General features: G+C 32.3%; 1 protein-coding gene across 1 annotated transcript in view; it reads right to left on the bottom strand.

The window, feature by feature from the left end:
* The window catches only part of LOC132744321 (cytoplasmic dynein 2 heavy chain 1-like), a 78,991-nt gene that overhangs the window by 23,885 nt on the left and 32,266 nt on the right, over positions 1–22,840 (bottom strand). Inside the window, exons 36-57 of the mRNA XM_060732997.1 lie at positions 22,708–22,831; positions 19,731–19,995; positions 19,177–19,384; positions 18,590–18,719; positions 15,415–15,570; positions 14,681–14,779; positions 13,857–13,877; positions 8,830–8,990; positions 7,028–7,274; positions 6,656–6,807; positions 6,254–6,398; positions 5,717–5,987; positions 5,157–5,303; positions 4,463–4,695; positions 3,894–4,116; positions 3,548–3,690; positions 2,662–2,907; positions 2,231–2,368; positions 1,811–2,085; positions 1,371–1,494; positions 1,043–1,164; positions 529–742 (exon numbers count right to left, since the gene is read on the bottom strand). Of these exons, the coding sequence (XP_060588980.1) occupies positions 529–742; positions 1,043–1,164; positions 1,371–1,494; positions 1,811–2,085; positions 2,231–2,368; positions 2,662–2,907; positions 3,548–3,690; positions 3,894–4,116; positions 4,463–4,695; positions 5,157–5,303; positions 5,717–5,987; positions 6,254–6,398; positions 6,656–6,807; positions 7,028–7,274; positions 8,830–8,990; positions 13,857–13,877; positions 14,681–14,779; positions 15,415–15,570; positions 18,590–18,719; positions 19,177–19,384; positions 19,731–19,995; positions 22,708–22,831 (3,844 nt within the window). The remainder of the gene's footprint in view (positions 1–528; positions 743–1,042; positions 1,165–1,370; positions 1,495–1,810; positions 2,086–2,230; positions 2,369–2,661; positions 2,908–3,547; positions 3,691–3,893; positions 4,117–4,462; positions 4,696–5,156; positions 5,304–5,716; positions 5,988–6,253; positions 6,399–6,655; positions 6,808–7,027; positions 7,275–8,829; positions 8,991–13,856; positions 13,878–14,680; positions 14,780–15,414; positions 15,571–18,589; positions 18,720–19,176; positions 19,385–19,730; positions 19,996–22,707; positions 22,832–22,840) is intronic.

The following is a 22,840-nucleotide window of genomic DNA, read 5'->3' as shown; positions in this document are numbered from 1 at the left end:
TAAGGAAATTGAAAAATATTTAATCACCAATAATAGTTAATCAAAGTTAATCAAGACTTTGGCTTCAAAAAAAGGACCACCGAAAGTATGTTCCATCCAAATATGAAAAACATTAGTGAAAAACTAAAGGCTATATAAGCAATAGTGTAAAAAATCTATTGTTGGCATTTGTGGCCTTGTCCTTTAGTGACTCCTTACTCTGGTGTTCCTTCCAAATATGAAACACACCTGTCAATAAATAAAGGCTGTATGAACAAATATGTGAAAACCTATTTTTTAGCACCCTTGGATCTTGACCCCACTCCACAAAACTGAAGAGGACCACCTGCTATGTTCCTACCAAATATGAAATATATCTGTCAATAAATAAAGTAAGAAGACTATCCAATTTATGTTCCTACTAAATATAAAAGACAAAAAACATGAAAGATATCAGTTTATAATGAGCAAAAGTGTAAAAATTTATTTTCTTTACACCAGTGATCTTGAACTTGACCCTATCAATAATATAAAGTTTAGCATAATAACCTGATTGTTCCAGCGAGTATACTCTCCATCTAGCTTGGAAACCAATGTCTCTGCAGCAAGAATAGTTTCATTCTCTTTATCCAGTTTAATCTTCAGCTCTGCAGCTTCTTTAGTGAGAGTTTCAAATCTGTTTCTGTATTGAGCCACCTTCTGGTCTACCTCATCCAGGGCGCGACTAAGTTTTTCCATTCTAGACTCAGCTTTATGTAAATTTCTACAAAACCAGACAATAATCAATCATGTATCTTTATATAAAGTCTCATTTTATGTTGTTTTTTCAGGTTTTTCAATAAATTATGATAAAAATGTATAAGATCTAAATTCTTAAGACTCTGAGGTGGAAGAATTCAATTTTGAGGCAAAGAAATTAAATTAGAGACTGCAAGTCTAATTTTTTCCTTACAAGATTATGTATATCTAGGAAGCCTTCAATAAACAGATAGATTTCTCTGCTAAAAACTATGTAAAGGTATATTAAAGAGCAAAAATTTTCTATAAAAAAAATATTTCTTACTTTTTGAGTTCATTTTGTTCCTTCTCTAGAGGTTCAATCTTTTCCAGGACATAGGAGTACTGTACATTAGCTCTAACCCAGGCTGCCAGAGGCTCAGCTGCAACTGAGGCCCTTCTTGCACTCTGAAATATAAATTAAAAATGATTTGTTGAAAAATTCTAGAAATGGGAGTTCCCATGAAAGCAATGAAAACAACAAAAATACAAGAAAATTGCAAACTCACCTTAAACTTTAAATTAAAAGGAAATATCAAACATATTAGTTATATTATATATTTAGCTAAACTGTAATATGCAGAGTCATGTTCTGTCAAAACATTTTTTCATACCTTTGGATCAAAAGAATCCTTGTTTTTCTTCAACAGATCTTCAACATCTTCTCTAATCTTCGGGTTGATAGCTCTCGCATCAAATGTCTGAATTTCATCCTTCACACCTCTCTTTGCAAGGAAACTATATAATAAATTCAGAAAAAAATTAGATAAAACTATATATTTTTGAGATAGCAATGTCTTAAGCACAACACAATACAGATAAATATCCCTCTTTAAAGGGGCCTGTAGTTGACAAATTATGCTTAAAATGTTAAAGGATTAGATGCCATGCAAGCTATTTGTGTATTTATTAGGTGGTATTCCACAGCACAGGTTCTTTCTATACACTCATCTAAGTCTGAAATTTTCATATTAGGAAAACACAATAATTAATACCGCAAAATTAAATGCATCTTAAAATTCATCTCAGCATTATATTTTATGAAGTTCATTACCTTTTCATGCTAACCCATGATGTATCATAGATTCCCATGAGTCTAAGAACACCCTCAAGAATGTCTCTGATAACTGGTGGTGGTGCACGGAGAGATCTGATCTCAGACAATGATTCTGTCTTGATGTTACCTACAGCTGAACGTGCTGCCTGTACAAGAGGTTCTACCTCAGCTAACTCCTTGTCAATGGCTCTCTTACGTTTATCCAGTATCTTGTTCTCCTCAGCTGCTTGTTGTTTCAACACTTCCATCTCATTCTTCTGCTCATTAGCATTCTAAAATTACACAGAAAACTGTGATACATCTCTTCACAAATGCAATCTTAACCAAGTTTTTATGAAATTTCAAGTGTTTGTATATGTCCCTGTGACATCTGAGCATGTAACATCTATATTTAACTCATAGAAAACAATTATCTACCTGCATGCTCTCTGTGATATGTGAGAGGGCCTGGTCAGCTTCATTCTGTTTCTCTGCTAGTAGTACACTCTGTTCTCCTGCCTTCCTCTTCAGCTCATCTACTAACTGTTTAGCTTCATTCAACTTAGATACACCAGCCTATAACAGATAACATATATAATATCTTACATTCTAACTTCTGCATCTTTATCATGACGGTAGTTTTACTGATGTTATGAATTTAAAATGGTGTAAATACATGTAATATGAGCAATTTAAAAAAGTTATAACTCTAAAAAAATGATAACAAATACGTGCTCTAAGCTGTTTAGTTTCTGATAGTGAAATCATTTAAAATGATCTAGATTTACAGCAGGACAAATAGCTGTCACATTTATTAAGTGGGAGTAAAGATTTATAGATAACATTCCTTAGGAAGGAGTAATATATACCTGCAGATGGTGTTGTCTTGTCTCAATACCTTTTTTCTTGTTACTATACACTTGTTGGTAGGTATTAAGGAAGGCAATGTATCTTCTAGGAGTGGCACCAAGGTTAGTCTGGGCAGCAGACTCATGTACATGTAGAAAACCTTTCAGTAGATCTTCACCACCAGATAGTTTACGTTTATGTTGTTTGGTCTCTCCGATGGTAGCTCCCTCTATCTTTGGTGGTTTGGTCAGCAACATGTATGGGATCTTAATATATAAAAAAATACAAAGGCTTCATACAGTCCATACATCAAACAAAAATTGTTTGCAAAAGACATCCATACAATTGTTTGCCACTGTAATCACATTATATGCAACTCTCCAAGTTTTATGCTTCAGCAGATAAAGTAAAATATAGAGATTATCTATTGTAAAAAAATAATGACTTGGTTTTCTAGTAGCAGCATATCAAAATCATAACCCAATAATTAGAAAATCTGCTTTCTATTTATGTACATGGAATCACAACAAAATAGCACCAAAAGAGAATTGCCCAATGTAAATTTTCAACTTATTTTGCTACACATATAAATTATAGAACAATTAAGTCCTTCATGAAAGTTAAAATGACAAAGATTATGAATTTCTGGGACCAAAAAAGTCAATAACATTTCATATATTTGGATCAATATATAGAATATATATATTTCTTCGATTTGGATACTATTTATGGACAGTTATTATTAAGACATTGAAGTAGTGGACTTATTTATACATGTATTAAGAATCATTATCATAGTTAATTTGTTTCATACATGTATATAATGTATTTATTGGGTGGGGGGGAATATGACAACAAAATTCAGCAAAAAATAAATGAGCTACCATACAATATATGAATATTTACCTTAATCATACTGTCTCTACTCCAGCCTTCCATCCACTGTACAGCACACTCCTTATATAAAGCAGGGTTACTCTCACAGTTCAATATAAATTTATCATTTGTACAGTCCATGATGAGAGCAATATGAAGATTAGTCTTGATTCCTATAAATACACACAAATAATGTATTACAAAATATATGATTCTTAAAACATAAACAACCAGTCACAATAGTCAATAGGCAGCAAACACATGTACATGTAGAAAACAGTAGTAAGCTGCAACATAGTTTTTTATGAATCTTTCAGTAACTAAATATGATCGTTATTTCAATTCGCTTGATAAAAACAAAATAGGTTGTGCTTACTCTGAGCAAAGAAGTTGATGAGAGTTCCCCTAAAGCCGGCCTCTGACGCCATGTCTCTGAGAGGGTTCAGTATAGGTTCAAGCTCCTCTGGTGTGTAAAGTCCTGGTACCTCACCAGCTGACAGAAGACTATTGACAAGCTCAAGGAAAGTTGGGTCCACAAAATGGTGATCCTCTAACAGCAATACTACCTGCTCCCCTTCTATACCAGCTTGTTGCATCGCCTGTATATATCATTACATTAATATACAATAATAACACTAACTTTATCTATTTTACTATCTTTCTAAAGTTCATGAGCTTCTTACACAAAATCCTTTTATGCCACTTAAAAAAGTCTATATACATTTGTATTATATAAAGGATCTAATAATTGAGTTGCCATATCATATAAAGTTTTATTTCACATTTCAAGAAATTTTATAAAGCGAGCCTCGGACAACAGCTCAGACATTTATAAATATTTAATACTGAATTATCTAATATTCAGGTATCTTATATTCAAATAAGATAAATAATTCACAAGAATACAATTATGGAAATGACACATTTTCTATGTAAAGCACTCACAGCTTTAAGGTCATTCTTGAAGTTTTTGATTGAATATCCACGAGATATTTTTGGTGTGAATAGCTGCATTTGGTGCATATTTGTGACCAGTGATACGGCTGTCCTACGTCCGACTCCACTACGTCCAGCCATCAAGAGTGAGCCACCAGGTTTGGTGAGTACACGATCTACACGAGCCATTGTATCCAATACCTCATTAAATATGAGGATGTCAAGGTCACGGTTGTCTCGTTCTAATATGGAGAAAAGTATAACATAGAATAAAGTAAAGGCTATCTTAATTATTGTCTAAATATAGTGTTATACAGAAAACAACTCCTCAAATCAGAAAGATATGTCCGACTTTTTCAATTACCAATGTGGATAGACAAGATATACGTTATACAAAGAAATAAAAAAATATCTGTATAATAAGAAAAACAAAGTGTTCTGGTCATATATAATTACCAAAAAGACTTCAAAAATCAACAGAGACAATATGATTTTACATAAATTTTCTATGTAAATGAAAAGCATAAAGAAATAAGATGTGACATCACATTTGCCCTGATGATCATAAGAGAAACCGGTTGGCAAATAATTAAATAAGTTAACTCATGGACTGTGTTTTTTGTTTTATATGTGACTTTTTTCCGGCACTTGTTTTCATTTTTTGTATATATATATATACAATTTTTTAAAAGTGATGCTTTACCATAGAATCTGATTCCTTTCTCAATAATGGCTTTCAGGTCTTCAGCATTGAGTTTACCAAGATGTTTGCCACTAGGAGGTAGTGGTGCACCAGCAGCTGATGGAGCGGAGGAATCTCTACGTGCTCCCCATGTCACAAAAAACTCCTCTGTAATACAAATTAAATATAGATGTGACCTAAATAGTCTTATACTTTTAAATACTATGTCAGTTCAACAGATGTTAATTAATATTACAATTTTCTAGCAGGAAGATCAGGAAGCTATTGTTTCGAGTGTTGTTTCAGGAAAGAGTGTTTACATGGGTAGACTGCAGGCCAGCTTAACAGAAATGAACAACTAGCATATATGATGAATAAGAAATCAGAAACACAGCTTTTGTGTTGTCTTTTTCATAAAATTAAAATCTATTTGAGTTCTTTAGTTGAAGACTGCAAAGTTGACTTAACCACTTATCATCATGAGATGACGGGAAAAAGAAATCCAAGATTTTTTGTGTTTTTTTTTTATGCACAACAAACTTTTTTTGCCAGGGTCATAGAAAAAGTCAGAGGTCACTTACTATCTAGGTCATCAAATATGTTTGCAGACCAGTCACCCCTGACAACATTCATGAGAACATTGTCAAACTTGTCTTCTCCTTCAGAACCAACTATCCTATCTCTAAACAATCTCCGTGCCTCATAGGCAAATATCTCCAGTACATGATCACTGGTGTTCTCCTTTGCTCCTCCTGTCAGGTCATACCTCAAGAAACTTAGCACCCAGTTTGTGAGGTCACGAGGGGTAAACAGATAGTGACTGTAGTCATCCACAGTAAACCTTGACCTTAACTGTAAAATATAACAAGAATCAATGTTTAATTTCTCTGTTATAAGTATGTATCTATTACCAACATAATCAGTTAGGACATCAACACATATGCAAATGACTGATATTTACATGTATTTGTTTTTTGTTAAGCACTTATAAACTGGGTAATAGTTGCATAATAGTTGGAGCACCAAATGTCATACAAGTAAAATCATGTATCTTCTGTAAGCTAGATACAGATCTTCTTTCACAATGTTTTCTATGATAGTCTATTTTATTTGTATACCTCATCATAAAGTTGCACCATGGATCCAGCAAGGGCATGAATCTTGGAGTTATTACTCCAGACTGGGTGACGTGAGAGCTGGCGGTGTAATATAGGTTTCAGATATGAGCTGTAGATAGATTGTAGCTGCTCCCTGTCTGGGTACCTGGTGTAATATAACAAGTAAGAACAAACTAATTATTCTTATATAAAAAATGTAATATGCATTGAGGAGTTATCAGCACTAAATTGAAACATTAAAGCAATCCATTACAAATTTCTCATAATCTAATTTATAAAGTTTTTGTTATTCAGTGAGTTGTTTTGTCCAGCTACAATTATAACTGACAAACACCCGTTTTTAGTTTAAGAGATTTTACAACAGACACTAAAACTTGACTGTTATTATAAATTTGTATTTACCCAATACAGCAGATCCTGACAACAGATGTGAATCTAGGTGTAAGTTTATGTCGTCCTAGTGATGTACCAGCATTCATACTGGCAACAATCTGAACACCTTCTAGCCCCACCCACTCCAAGTTGCTGTCATAGAAACCATTGTATGTCACAACCTGGTAGTAGAAATAGAATTATTGTTATCAAATGTTGTCTATACTGCAGAACTACACTCAACAAAGATAAAAGTGAACAGTTTGGTTGTTCTTCATAAATGCTAAACATTCCTTTTTCTTTTGATAAATTGTGCTAGTACATAATTTTCTATATTTTTAATATTGTATCTTACTACATGTATTTCTGTCATTTTATTTTTAACAGTTATCAGTTACTAACCTGTTGTAGGAAAGCTATGAGTTGACAGGTTCCCCACTTGTCAGGTTTAGGAAGGTTTATATCTTTTAGGTAGAGAACTAGTCTCTCACAATCCTTGGGTCTATACACCCTGCCAGTGTTAGTGTTGAGAACCATACATGTCTGGCTCAGCTTCTGCAGCACATGGGTAGGACTGGTTTGAGCACTACAGTGCACTATGGCAACAGAGGTGGAACGCAGTTGTTCAAAACAGTGCTTCAACATCATACTATAAATTTAAATATGTGGTATAAAGTACAAGTCTTAAAACAGTAGCCACTAGAGTGTTAACAAGATTTTTCTATTTTTAGCTCCAGTGACCTAGTTTTTCATCCGAGATGACCAATGTTCAAACTCATCCAAGCTATCAACTAGACAAACATCCTGACCAAGTTTGATGATGATTGAGGCAAAATTGTGACCGCTAGAGTGTTAACAAGGTTTTTCTATTTTTAGCTCTTGTGACCTAGTTTTTCATCCGAGATGACAAATGTTCGAACTCATCCGAGCTATCAAATAGATAAGCATCCTGACCAAGTTTGATGATGATTGAGGCAAAAATGTGACCGCTTGAGTGTTAACAAGGTTTTTCTATTTTTAGCTCCGGTGACCTAGTTTTTCATCTGAGATGACCCATGTTCGAACTCATGCAAGCTATCACCTAGACAAGCATCCTGACCAAGTTTGATGATGATTGAGGCAAAAATGTGACCGCTAGTGTGTTAATAAAGTTTTTCTATTTTTAGCTCTGGTGACCTACTTTTTCATCTGAGATGCATATGTACGAACTCATCCAAGCTATCCCCTAGACAAGCATCCTGACCAAGTTTGATGATGATTGATGCAAAAATGTGACCGCTAGAGTGTTAACAAGGTTTTTCTATTTTTATCTCCAGTGACCTACTTTTTCATCAGAGATGACCCATGTTCGAACTCATCCGAGCTATCACCTAGACAAGCTTCCTGACCAAGTTTGATGATGATTGATGCAAAAATGTGACCGCTAGAGTGTTAACAAGGTTTTTCTATTTTTAGCTCCGGTGACCTACTTTTTCATCCGAGATGACCCATGTTCGAAGTCATCCAAGCTATCACCTAGACAAACATCCTGACCAAGTTTGATGATGATTGAGGCAAAAATGTGACCTCTAGAGTGTTAACAAGGTTTTTCTATTTTTAGCTCTTGTGACCTAGTTTTTCATCCGAGATGACCCATGTTCGAACTCATCCGAGCTATCAACTAGATAAGCATCCTGACCAAGTTTGATGATGATTGAGGCAAAAATGTGACCGCTGGAGTGTTAACAAGGTTTTTCTATTTTTAGCTCCGGTGACCTACTTTTTCATCCGAGATGACCTATGTTCGAACTCATCCGAGCTATCACCTAGACAAACATCCTGACCAAGTTTGATGATGATTGAGGCAAAAATGTGACCTCTAGAGTGTTAACAAGGTTTTTCTATTTTTAGCTCTTGTGACCTAGTTTTTCATCCGAGATGACCCATGTTCGAACTCATCCAAGCTATCAACTAGATTAGCATCCTGACCAAGTTTGATGATGATTGAGGCAAAAATGCGACAGCTAGAGTGTTAACAACAAAATGTGAACGGACGGACGACTGACAATCATCGATCCTAAAAGCTCACCCTGAACATGCTCAGGTGAGCTAATAAATTAACAGAAGTTAGCTATACAAGAAATATTAAACCTAGATTTAACTTTAACTGCTTATATAAGAAACTAAATGATGGAATGATGATTATTTAGAAAAAATAAATATACCCTTTTCCACATCCCTCGGGTCCGACCAGTATAAATGGCTGTTTATTGTCAGGGGCGAGCCATGGCGAGAAGAAGTCCATTCCTCTCTGTACATCAGATGTTCTGATAACTGGTAGAGATGTACTGTTGTTGAAATGGTCAGGTGATAGGTCAACTGCAGACTGTAAAGTAAAATCAACTTTTGTGTTAGTTTTATAACAAATGAGAGCAAACAAAACTGGGTGTTTGAGTTTAGAGCCAGTATAGAACAGTTATAGTGTCAGCTGGTAGTGTGTAACATAACTAATATTCCCATGTGGTATACCAGCATAATCTTGCTTATTCTTTAAATCACTTTTATTCATATATCTCATTTAAATTGTATACATGTAGGTCTTTAATGGTAATATCTCACATTCACATAATTCAAGAAAGTAAAGATAATTTCAAGTAACAATAGCATTACACTGTACATACATAATTTTGTAAGTACAGTTACTAAATTAATCTAACGAACCATTCTTAATAAATCTTTTTTAAATGTAAGGCCTCTTTAAAAAAAATTTCAAGTTTACTACCAATGCTTTTCAGCATTTTTCTTCATGTCTGACATTAATGCAAGATAAACAAGTTAAAGGTAACATAGATTATAAGCCTACATCTTCTTTTTTACCTATAAATGCTTGAAATAAATAGATAAAATTTACAAAAAGTTTCAGGGTTAAAAAATTTAAAACAAAACCGGGCCCTCTTCAATGTGCATCTTAAAATTCAGTCTTATTATATTTAAAGCTAAAAAACTGTTGTTTGAAACCCTTTTAAAACTACAAGGAATATTTAAAAATACAATGCAGGGAAAGTCTATAATACAGTCAGTATAGTAAGCCATAACATACAGCTACACTGCTTATAACATATAACATACAAATATATTGTACATATAATGAAATTCTAGCAATGTCTATTATGTTTTAAGCATTCTATTATATGTATATTAGTCCATTTCAACAGTCTTAAACCTTTTTTTATAGATATTATGCATTAAAATATAACCAATAGCTTATTTGAAAAAATAAACATACTGATTAAAAAGCGAAATAATTTATGTGATAATCACCAACATAAAGTAACATTAGTTAAAATGTATAATAAAAATTTAATGTTCATTTCCTTGAACGAGTTTCTTAGGAACATTCACTGAAACTCACTTGCTTCCCAGGAAAAATAAAATTATATTTTTATAACTTTAACTTTTAGTTAAAGACACCTAAATGACCTGTCCAATAGGCCCTTCAAAAATTGTTGATTGCCCTTTAAAAATATCAAAACTGTAATTTCTATATGGGCTTACAATGGAATAGCAACGAAATGACTAGATTGTAATAGGGGAGGAAAGCAAAATTATGTTATACATTTCTTTCATTTGAATGTCTACTGTTAAGAAAACCAGTAACACAGTGCATGCTGTCACCTTCTAACATTCAAATTCAAGTGAAGATGCAATACAACAATTAAACTGGACACTTCCATCAGTCACACTTCATGTAACATATGTGTTCAACCTTTACCTATATGTTTGTATATAACATGTAAAATAAATTATATATACATTGTTGCTGTCTCTCTTGTTCATGATCCTACAGTCACTATTTTCTGATGGAATACCTCTCCATGCATTATTACATGCATCTGAGGGGGCTCCACAGTAGAGCAGTCCACAGATCTTTTATAAACTTGCCTAATAGCTTACCTTTTTTTCATAACATTTGAGATCCTTTACACGATATGAACCTTAAGTAATAAACATTTGTTTGTTTTAACTCTAATTTTTGCTTTTGGTATATTGGTTCAATTCACCCAACCGCTTTCTGATAACTAACCCGTAATTTTAAATTTCTGTTGTGAAAAATACAAACTAAATAAAATCGTATAAGTGGGAGAGACAAAAAATATAAATCTAATCACCTATCTCTAATATAATAAAATAATGTATCAATGGATATTTCATCAGGTTAGGTGAAATATTACCTGATGGAATAGTCACTGTAGGACCATACTATCAACTTTCTTGTTTAAGTTATTGACACTTATTGAAATATAAATCTGATTAAAAATATAATACATTTATTGCACTTTAGTCAATGTAATAAAAAAAACCTGTTATCACCAACATTTAATTAAAATGAAATAATTGTTTTTATCATACTATATAAAATACTACCATTAGAAAAGACTTTACAGTTACAGTTATCATTCCTATTAGATTGTAATTATGCATTCTTCCAATTTAGTTTCTTATCTTTCCTATTAGATTGTAATTATGCATTTTTCCTAAAGCATTAATCTTTCCTATTAGATTGTAATTATGCATTCTTCCTTAAGCATCAATCTTTCCTATTAGATTGTAATTATGCATTCTTCCTTAAGCATTAATCTTTCCTATTAGATTGTAATTATGCATTCTTCCTTAAGAATCAATCTTTCCTATTAGATTGTAATTATGCATTCTTCCTAAAGCATTAATCTTTCCTATTAGATTGTAATTATGCATTCTTCCTTAAGCATCAATCTTTCCTATTAGATTGTAATTATGCATTCTTCCTAAAGCATTAATCTTTCCTATTAGATTGTAATTATGCATTCTTCCTTAAGCATCAATCTTTCCCTATTAGATTGTAATTATGCATTTTTCCTAAAGCATTAATCTTTCCTATTAGATTGTAATTATGCATTCTTCCTTAAGCATTAATCTTTCCTATTAGATTGTAGTTATGCATTCTTCCTTAAGCATCAATCTTTCCTATTAGATTGTAATTATGCATTCTTCCTTAAGCATTAATCTTTCCTATTAGATTGTAATTATGCATTCTTCCTAAAGCATTAATCTTTCCTATTAGATTGTAATTATGCATTCTTCCTAAAGCATTAATCTTTCCTATTAGATTGTAATTATGCATTCTTCCTAAAGCATTAATCTTTCCTATTAGATTGTAATTATGCATTCTTCCTTAAGCATTAATCTTTCCTATTAGATTGTAATTATGCATTCTTCCTAAAGCATTAATCTTTCCTATTAGATTGTAATTATGCATTCTTCCTAAAGCATTAATCTTTCCTATTAGATTGTAATTATGCATTTTTCCTAAAGCATTAATCTTTCCTATTAGATTGTAATTATGCATTCTTCCTAAAGCATTAATCTTTCCTATTAGATTGTAATTATGCATTCTTCCTAAATCATTAATCTTTCCTATTAGATTGTAATTATGCATTCTTCCTAAATCATTATAATCTGAGCTTCATTGTCATCAAACAAATGCAACAAAAACAAAGAAACAATAAGTCCTGAAAATTTGCTTCAAATACAATTTCAAAAACAAAGTGGCATGGTATTTCATTAACATTTTTTACATGAAATAATTTCTGTAATTTACTAGTACCTACGAATACCTATGAATACGGTTATTGGCAACAAGTTTATATAATGACATTAATTCTATAAAGTCAATTCCTTACAGCAAGTATATAATAAAACTAGAACTGCCACTATCATGGCGTGAATTCCCCGCATACCACTTTGTCAGAATCAACAGTGGCCATTTAGAGCTCAAGGACAACCTCCCTGCCAAATCTGAGGTTACTAAGCCAGTGCATTGCTAAGTTATGTATTCTACATGCTTCAAGTGTGAAAATGTCAAAATCAATACATTGCGGACAGGACATTCTTTAGCAATTGAGAAGAAAAGCTCTTTTTTGTCAAGGTCCCTGTGACCTTGACCTTTGACCCAGTGACCTCAAAATCAATAGGGGTCACCTTATAGTCATGATCAACATCCATGCCAAATATGAAGACTGTGGGTCAAAGGAATCTTAAGTTAATGGGTGGACAAACTTTTTGAAGTCAAAGTCCCTATGACCTTGACCTTTGATCCAGTGACCTCAAAATCAAAAGGGCATCTACTAATCATGATCAACATCCATGCCAAATATGAAGACTGTGGGTCAAAGGAATCTAAAGTTATTGGGCAGACAAACTTTTTGAAGTCAAAGTCCCTGTGACCTTGACCTTTGACCTGGTGACCTCAAAATCAATAGGGGTCATCTACTAATCATGACTAAACCTCCATTCCAAATATGAAGACTGTGGGTCAAAGGAATCTTAAGTTATTGGGCGGACAAGCTTTTTGAAGTCAAGGCCCCTGTGACCTTGACCTTTGACCTGGTGACCTCAAAATCAATAGGGGTCATCTAATAATCATGACTAACCTCCATGCCAAATATGAAGACTGTGGGTGAAAGGAATCTTAAGTTATTGGGCGGACAAGCTTTTTGAAGTCAAGGCCCCTGTGACCTTGACCTTTGACCTGGTGACCTCAAAGTCAATAGGGGTCATCTACTAATCATGACTAACCTCAATGCCAAATATGAAGACTATGGGTCAAAGGAATCTTAAGTTATTGGGCGGACAAGCTTTTTGAAGTCAAGGCCCCTGTGACCTTGACCTTTGACCTGGTGACCTCAAAATCAATAGGGGGCATCTACTAATCATGACTAACCTCCATGCCAAATATGACGACTGTAGAAGGAATCTTAAGTTATTGGGCGGACAAGCTTTTTGAAGTCAAGGCCCCTGTGACCTTGACCTTTGACCTGGTGACCTCAAAATCAATAGGGGTCATCTACTAATCATGACTAACCTCCATGCCAAATATGAAGACTAAGGGTCAAAGGAATCTTAAGTTATTGGGCGGACAAGAAAAAACCGACGGACGAACGGCCGGACAGCCGGACGGACGGATGGACAAGCTGATTCCAGTATACCCCCCTTACAACTTTGTTGTGCGGGGGTATAACTACCAATTTTATCTTGTTTCTGACTTTTTTACAATGAATAGAATCTCAATCACACAATAAACTTTTTCATGTAAAATATTCATGTAAATGAAATAAAACCAACTAGCCACAACTAATGAATATAAAACTACATTACAAATATATACATAATAAACTATGCAGTCCTAGCAGTAATGCAGTGTATTTAAACATACCCCATGAAAGAAAGTTGAAATCTGAAACAAAGTTGGCAGCAAGTTTCACAATATAGTCTAAAGCCTTGAGAGTGAAATAACTTATGGGAGAGCATATACTAGTATTTGTTTATTTGTAAGATTAAAATATATTTCATCAAGTGAACACCAGCTACAAGACATAGATGTATTATCTTTATGTATGGCATAGTAACATATGAAAATGTTACTGCAAGTGTTTATAAGTGGAAAGTAATTTAATCTGAAACAATTGTTCTATTCTATTCACAAAATTCTAATAATTTTGATTATTGATTTCTGACATGTAATGTCATTCACTCTCTATCATGACTAAAGTCATCTCTTATTATAACAGCTAAAATATAGGATTTTTTTTTTCTTTCCTGAACACCTTGTGAAGCTATATACTAAAATTCTAAAGCTAAGAAAATAAAATAAAGTCATTATATATGCATGTTTAAATACAATACTTATTACAACATTTAAAGCTATCACAAATGAGGAAGTTCAGATGAGACAAGAATTATATGTAATTAGGAATTTAAGTTTTATCATTGTAAAGTGTATCAAAGAAATACGCTAACCTTTCAAAAGAGTTTGTAAAATGCATTTATGGTTTCCATAAAATTACTCAATTTGTAAGGCAATTCTTTTCACATTCCTGACTAAAATAAATAACATATCAAGTTGCACATGAAAGCATCTTTTTTTCTTCATAAGTACACCTAACATAAAATGAAAATAACCAATGAAATTGTGTACATGTAAACTCAAGCTGACACAACTATATCAAAATGGGTGATAATATGTGTATACATAAATACCTCTAAACTGTATGTCTGTAAACGTCCCATATCCTCATCATAGAATGTATCTAGAGGTCTGCGAGAATCTGGTGGCATTTCTTGGCACATGTGGAACACCTATTATATGTAACATAAGACAAACCTTCATAAAAGGTAGTTCTGATTGTAAAAGTAACAAAGTGTTTCAGTGCACTATACTGAAAATAGTTGTTTAAAGCAATATTCAAAGATGTAATATTTATAAGTTATATAGCTGCCTCTTTAAGCAAGTCTGCCTGTATTCTTTATTTTCTATCTAAACTAAAGAAAATGTCTGTAATGTTTAAATTTAATAATCACTGATAAACTGAATAGTAGTAAAATAATATTAAATTAAAAAACAACAAAAAAATTCATTTTTTAAAATTATTTGTTTGTTTCTTGGTTTGTGTATTCACTACTAAGGTTGTATGGCATTTTTTTAGCTTTAATTGAAGAGAAAAAGAGCAGATACCCAAGTAAAACCATCAATCTTCTATAATCTAGTATGATAAAAGTAATATATTTGAAAGATAGTCATATTTACTTTAATAGTCAACTTCTTTTAATTAATTGTTCCTTTGACAAATCAACACAGAAGCTTGTATGATACAGGGTTTAAAGAAATAGAGGATCACTTTCCATGTCTTATATATATCTTTTATAAACTATCAAGAAGATCCTACTAAGCAAGTAATATAAATTAAGTGAAAAAAGCAGAAAAAAACAAAGACCTCCTTAGCAAAATTCTCTCTTGTAGCCTCGTTCAAGTTGCCTCCAAGTCCTCGGATAAGACAGATGGCAAAATGTGATTTGTTCCGTACATGACTGAGATGTGACAATCCATTTAGCACCACACCTACCAAACTTGTCTCAACAACAAAGTCATTCTGTAATGTACAAAAATTTATTAACAAATAATCATATAATCTATGTACCAAAATCATAGTAACCATTTATACTCACATGGAATAGAATCATTGGGGCTCTTAAGGGGCTCTTAAAATAAAGCCTTTTTTAAGTGACATTATGCAAATATAAGTGAAAATTGAAGGTTTACAAGTAAAAGTCAAAATAACTTTAGACTTTGCCACAATTATTTTCAATCTTATAGTAAAGTTCATGGGTGTAAACCAATGTGACTCACACAGAAAATTCTATAAATATTCTTCTGAATGTATCATTAACAGTCATTTGATAAAAAAAGACTGAGGCTGTGAGTCTTTTTATAATTTAGTCGGTTTGTAATTTTTATCCTTAAAATTTGTAATTATCAATTAATGTTCAATGACTATCGTACAAGTCAATCTTTTTGAATATATAGCTAATATACCTCAACTTGACATACAAGTATATATTCAATTTTGATAACAATTTGTTTTCTCTATAAATACATCAATGACAATTTAAAATTTGCTCTTATACAATGTTTATGTATTACATTATACTGCCTATCAAATCAAATATTCTCCACTTTTTACTGGCTTTATTATTTAACAACATTAAATTTGCCAAATCAAATTCATACTAGAACCAATTAAACTATCAATTTGTAATGTATAAATAATACAAAATTGCTGTAAATTTCCAAAAAGTATGCTTAAAGAAATGTGAGCAAAATAAAAGAATAAGCAAAACTTATAGTAGTCTTTACAATATTGTATTTATACAGAATGGTGATAACATTAGTGATCATATGTATTATCTTGGTGAAATGTGAAATATACATTTAATAGTGAAGAAACAGTATTTTTTAAATGATGATGTCTTCATCAAAAATATAGCAATCCAGCATGCAACACAGTCCAAGTTCTAAGGTTATGAATCTCTTGTATTATACCTCATTTGCAAGAAAGCATTTGATTGGTTTATTTTAAACATGACCATTTCCCTATCAAAGTCTAAAATTAACATGTCTTCTGACAAAATGTATTTTATTTATAACATAGACCTTTGACAATCATTACTTTACTTTGTAAATGAATACTTTATGTACTTCTACAATATTATAGCCTTGAACTTGGCAATTGTTTAACAATATAAAATGTTTTATTTTTATACAGTCATTGCTCACCAATGTCTATCAGTTATGAAGAAAAGAAGTATTACATAACTTAAGATAAACTTTATCTTAAAGATAGTGAAATCATGAGACTACTGATTATTTTAGTTATTAATGTTGACATCACTTACAGCATCAATTAATCACTATCAGAACAAATCTCTCACACTCATAGTTTACTATATAAAATATCACACAATAAAAACACTACTGTTTGATCAACTCTTTCCAAGGTTTATACAAACATGATATAAGTTATAGTTTATAATATTTTACTGTCACTTTAGGTTAGACTAAGCAGAATCAATTTCTGACTTATGTTCCTAATCTAAGAAACATTAGAATAATCTTACAAATTTTTAAATAACATTAACATATAACTTTCAACAAATATGGCAAATCTAATTAAAAATAGAAAAGTGTTTCTTATTTATAAAGTTTCAATTACTATTTATCTTTGAGATTATTTAACTTATAGGTATTTAACTTATAGGGCTCACATTACACTTTGTCCAATAAAACTAGGAAATAATTTCTGTAGACCTCCAGCAGGGAAGAGTTGATCAAACAGATGATACAATATAACACAAGCATCAGACAGATGACTCAATTAGATCTCACTCTTCATAAAAAAAAAACATTCTCATATATATGTATAGATCAGTGTTAGGAAAGTGGACAACGCTTTATACATGAAGACAAAGCAAACACTTTGTATGATACTTGTTTATATAGTTTATTTTCTGCATCATTATTATTATTTTACCCATTTACATTATTTTCATCAGTCAGCAACCTGATACTATATTTATTATGACCTTGTAGCTTTGAAAGGAGAAAACTTGTTAAAGCCCCACAGTTTATATCATCATCATCATCACTTTACTTCATTAGACCTCCATATCAGGATTTTAATGCCTTTGAAAATAGAATAATTATCTTCCTTCATCTGCCCCTACCTGTCCTTTTATCCCACATTTTGTCAAAACTTAAATAACATGCTTCTAATAAGCCTATGATTTAACAGCAAACCAATTTTTTTCCACTCCATTTTTGTTGAACCAGATTAAAGTATTTCTGTTTACAATGTGTATACATTGCCTATCTAAACCAATATCATACATAGCACATTTTTCTTTCTATTTATTTGTTCTGCAAGCTAAGAAATAAACTCAATTCACTCCTTACTTTACTTTTCTTAAGAAAACAAAAAATAATCAGCATAGTTAATATACAAAACTTTTATTATTGGTATCACATAAAAGATACAATAAATTTGAAAATTTGACACACCTAATAAAATTCAAAGATATGAAGTTTCAATAACTATCAATAACTGTCTTTCCTTACTTTATTAAAACAACAGTCTTACTTAAACTTAATAACTGTAATTGTATCATTTGAAATCAGAAGCAGTTATATACAAAATTGATCAACAACATTTTCTTCCATATGAATCAATATCTAGCTTTAATGCAAACATTGCTGTAAATATTTTGCCATTAGGTATAGAGCAAGGTCAGCCTGCACGCTATGTCCAGTCTAACTTGGCACTATATTGTTGGCTCACAACTTTAATTTTTTAGTATGATAATAGACATCTTCTAAATTACAAGCCAAAGACATTCAGGAACTTTAGCAAGATAAAGGTTAAGAAGTCAGATATATTTAATATTCCTATGAAAAAGACTCATGCTTATTGACAATTACAGTGGATAAAAAACAACAAGTTATAGAGAATTATACCTCACTGATCATATACTGTTTTTTATTAATCAACTCAAACATGACTTTGTATTGTATGAGAGGAATTGTAAACATGAGATAAGATGGGTATGTATATATACCTGTTTGAGGACCCAGTCTAGGGCCTTGTAGAAATAATCTTCTATATAACCAGCTAACACTTGCTGTTCTGTCTCAGGTACGTTACTGATCCATGAATGTATCAATGCCTTCACATCTGTATCTTCATCACTGTATATATATATACAATATGATAAATCCTCACATAACTAACTGCTTATTTCTAAAAATCTATATAATAGCATCATTACAGCCATGCATCCTGTTAGATCATATTTCATTTGGTTTTAAGTCGAAATGACAAGGTTAATTTCATATAAAAATCCTAAGCACCTTTTCTGTATTCTTTCAACAACTGTTTGTAAGCTATATAGATAGATTATGTCACAATGTAACGGATATAATTGATATGCATGTATGTAAATAGTATGTGATAAATACCCAACCTGTCTTGGTATTGTCCTTACTTTCTATTCACCTTATTGAAGTCAATCTGTATCTAACCCTTAACATAGTTAACTACAAAATGTACATACATCTCAGTAATGAATATAATTAATTTCATCCAATAACCTGATAATGTAAGAATGTTTGAATATAGAAATTTATATTATAAAAAGATATGAACCTCAGGAAGATCATTCCCATTCTGGATATAGTAGCTGGAGAGGCACAGCTGAGATCATGAGTCTCAAACAGGAAGTTAACATTTGGTCCAAACTGGATACGCTCCCCAGATGGCATGGTAAGAAGACGGTTATCATCAAGGACAGAGTTCAGGGATTCTATCCATTCTGGGTCAATATCTCCATCACAAATGATCCATGACTGTACCTCTATAAATCATAGTCAAATAAACATATATACAAGATCTATAAATTATGAATTAATATCATACAAATATTTTATTAAAACCAATCCATTTTGATATGTATATAGGTATTTTTGAACTTCCAATTGATATAAAAGATTTTGCATATATTCACAAATGTCACTCAGTGATCTTAACAACAGAATGAAAGTGGCTATACCTCTATACAGTATTCATACAGCAAAATAGGCAATGAATAGGGCCCAAATTCTTATAAACATTAATTGGAATACAGAATGAATTATAAATATATACTCACAATAACACTCATGTCATGATAATGAAACGAAACAGACATTTCCTATAATTACCTTGTGGTTCTTTTACAACTTGTCTGGCACTGTATGTAAGAACACCATCTGTCCATTCTCTTGTATCCATATCTATCTGACCTAACAACTGAGTTCTTGGCATTGCTTTAGGGTTCATGGTGTAATACTTCACTGTCTTGTTGAGTTTATGAAGTCCGAGCTTCAATATGCGCCATAAAGTTGACTTGCCCGAGCCACTTGGTCCAACCACCACTACTCCAGTTCTCTGTCTCAGCTGCTCATACAACTCCAACGCTTTCTTAATCTATAAATATATGTTAATATATATTACATTTACTGCTCACTTTAACTGACAGATACCTGCCATATGTTTGATAAAATAATCATCAAAAACTATTGTTATTTTCTAATGTTCCTTAAACTGTATCACACATTCTCTGTGATACATTTCAACATATATCATATAATTCTGAGGTTAAGAACAATCTCCCAGACAACTTCTTAAACTGTATAAGTATTCACACATTCTCTGTGATACATTTCAACATACTGTATGTGTATTTAAATTCGCGGAAGCAAATTTTTGCGGAATGGTCCACTTTGGGGGTATATACAAATATTCGCGCTATTTTGAATTCGCGGAGGTGACTGCCGAAAATCATAAATTCGCGCACACCCATTAGGTTAAAAAATAAGAGAATAAGGCAATGGTTTTGCAAGCAGTCTTCTTTAATTTTACTGTAATCGTTGTGGTACTTCACAGTTATTTTCAACACCTGGTGTCAAACAATACGCTATTGAACAGAACAAAGACATTCAATTTGTCTCGCGGACAGATTATGGCAAACAAAAAAATGTCTGTTAAAGTGTGTGTTTTTTCACAGTTTTAAACAGCATTGAATAAGACCATAATCATAATTCTTAAACTGTATAAGTATTCACACATTCTCTGTGATACATTTCAACATACTGTATGTGTATTTAAATTCGCGGAAGCAAATTTTTGCGGAATGGTCCACTTTGGGGGTATATACAAATATTCGCGCTATTTTGAATTCGCGGAGGTAACTGCCGAAAATCATAAATTCGCGCACACCCATTAGGTTAAAAAATAAGAGAATAAGGCAATGGTTTTGCAAGCAGTCTTCTTTAATTTTACTGTATTGTGTGTGTTTTTTCACAGTTTTAAACAGCCATAATCTTTTCACCGATTTTGTTAAAATGTTGACTGAGTAATAGTGTTTTGTTTTCCATCAGTTAAAATCGTTAATGTTTGTGTTGTTTGTATAGTTTGTTTAGAAAAACAAAATATAATCTGATCAGATGTCAAGACGTTTATAACTCAGACTATAAAATAAAATATTGAATTGAATATAAAATAAATAGCGTGATTCAATGGTATTGTTCAAACATGTATATACATATACAAGAATCCTATAATCATATCAGACAAACAATAATACTGTAGCAAACTGGTGTATATACAGAGCTGAATGTTACATGTACAGTTAATACAAAAGTAAAAGCACTCTTTGAAAGCGCCACGGATACCAGACGTGTGGCAGCCGCGAACACCCTGACATACATTGTTCTATAGATGCGCGAAAATATGACTATTAAGAAATTATTGGTGTAGAAATATTCGCGTTGAACAAGAATTCGCGGGTCGAATGTCACCACGAAGATCGCGAAAATTTGAAGCCCGCAAATATTTCTACACATACAGTATATCATATAATTCCGAGGTTAATCTCCCAGACAACTTATTAAGTAACATACGAGGGTTGTCCCAAAATGTTGTAGACTACATTATTTTCTCTTCAACCTGACGTCATAACTTATTAAAATTTACCAGATATCTTCCTTGGTCATTTGTTAATTTACCTACTGAAAGTCAATAGCCAATATATTAGGTAAGCTTTTTATTAGGGTTTTATATTTAACAGTACAACATACCCGGAGCACGATAAAATATTAGTCAGTGTTGAGAGCATGCTTCTTAAAATAATGCCTTTAACTTCCAGCATAATAATAATTATGGGAAATACATTCATGTGAAATTACCTCATTCATATTTACGTCATATCACCAACAGACGTTTATGTAACGTTAATTTGAAAAAGTCTGTAGCAAAATACGTAACAGCAGTGCTATTTTGAAAACGCCCAAAATGGCGACGTCAGCTGAAAATGCGGCGCAACGCAATGTCACTGAATACTATGTTAAGTTGAAGAAGCGTCCAGCGTTAATTGACAACATGGAGAACATTATATTTTATCAAGATAATGCACCTTGCGATAGATCTAAGGAGACACAGATTGAACTTGATGTGATAGGTTTTCAGAGACTTCCGTACGCCCTAAGACTTTGCAGTGTTTCTTTATTTGAAATCACAATTACGAGGTCACATGTTCGAAAACTTCAGCGAACTCCGCCAGGAAACTCAACTCTGCGAGTGTTGAGTACATTGAAGCAGGACTGTTTTGAAAACGTTTATGATAAAATTGGGTTACCCCACACTGTCAGTGCATCGCGAAACACGGTGAATACTTTGAATTTTTAAAAAAAAAATGTTATTACGTCATGACGTTTATGACGGCATGCGCCGGGTATGTATAGGTAGCATTCTTTAAATTTTGATAACTTGGTCAATTTTGGAGGTATTTTGATTTTATTTTGCATAGACACACATAAAAGGTGTATTGACTTTTTCCTAGCTGGAGGACTCAATTGTATTATAATTGATTGAGTAACAGGCTTTGTCTACGATATTTTGGGACAACCCTCGTACTTAATGCATATTAAAAGTGCCATACACCATGCACATTCAAACTAAAAAGCCCAATGGTTTACAGACAAACATTATTCATTATACAACTATGCAGCCTCAGATAAACATACCAAATACTCCAACATTTTGTTACAGTATTATATAGACCAGTGCAAATTGAGAATTAGGACTAAAGTATAGTCTAATGTCTTTATTATTGAAGATACAAAAGTAAAGAATATATACCTGCATTTCATTGGCTACAAGATTTGTTTCCTTACATACATTTCTAATTGCCTCAGCTAAAGTCTCATACTCTATGTCCTTAAACTCTATGTTGGGGAATACATCTCTCACTAGAGCATCAAACCTATAATAA

This window comes from Ruditapes philippinarum, unplaced genomic scaffold, assembly GCF_026571515.1.
Source record: "Ruditapes philippinarum isolate M1 unplaced genomic scaffold, ASM2657151v2 ctg403_1_1_1_1, whole genome shotgun sequence".
NCBI classification, from domain to species: Eukaryota; Metazoa; Mollusca; class Bivalvia; order Venerida; family Veneridae; genus Ruditapes; species Ruditapes philippinarum.
This window is presented reverse-complemented; position numbering and strand designations above follow the sequence as displayed.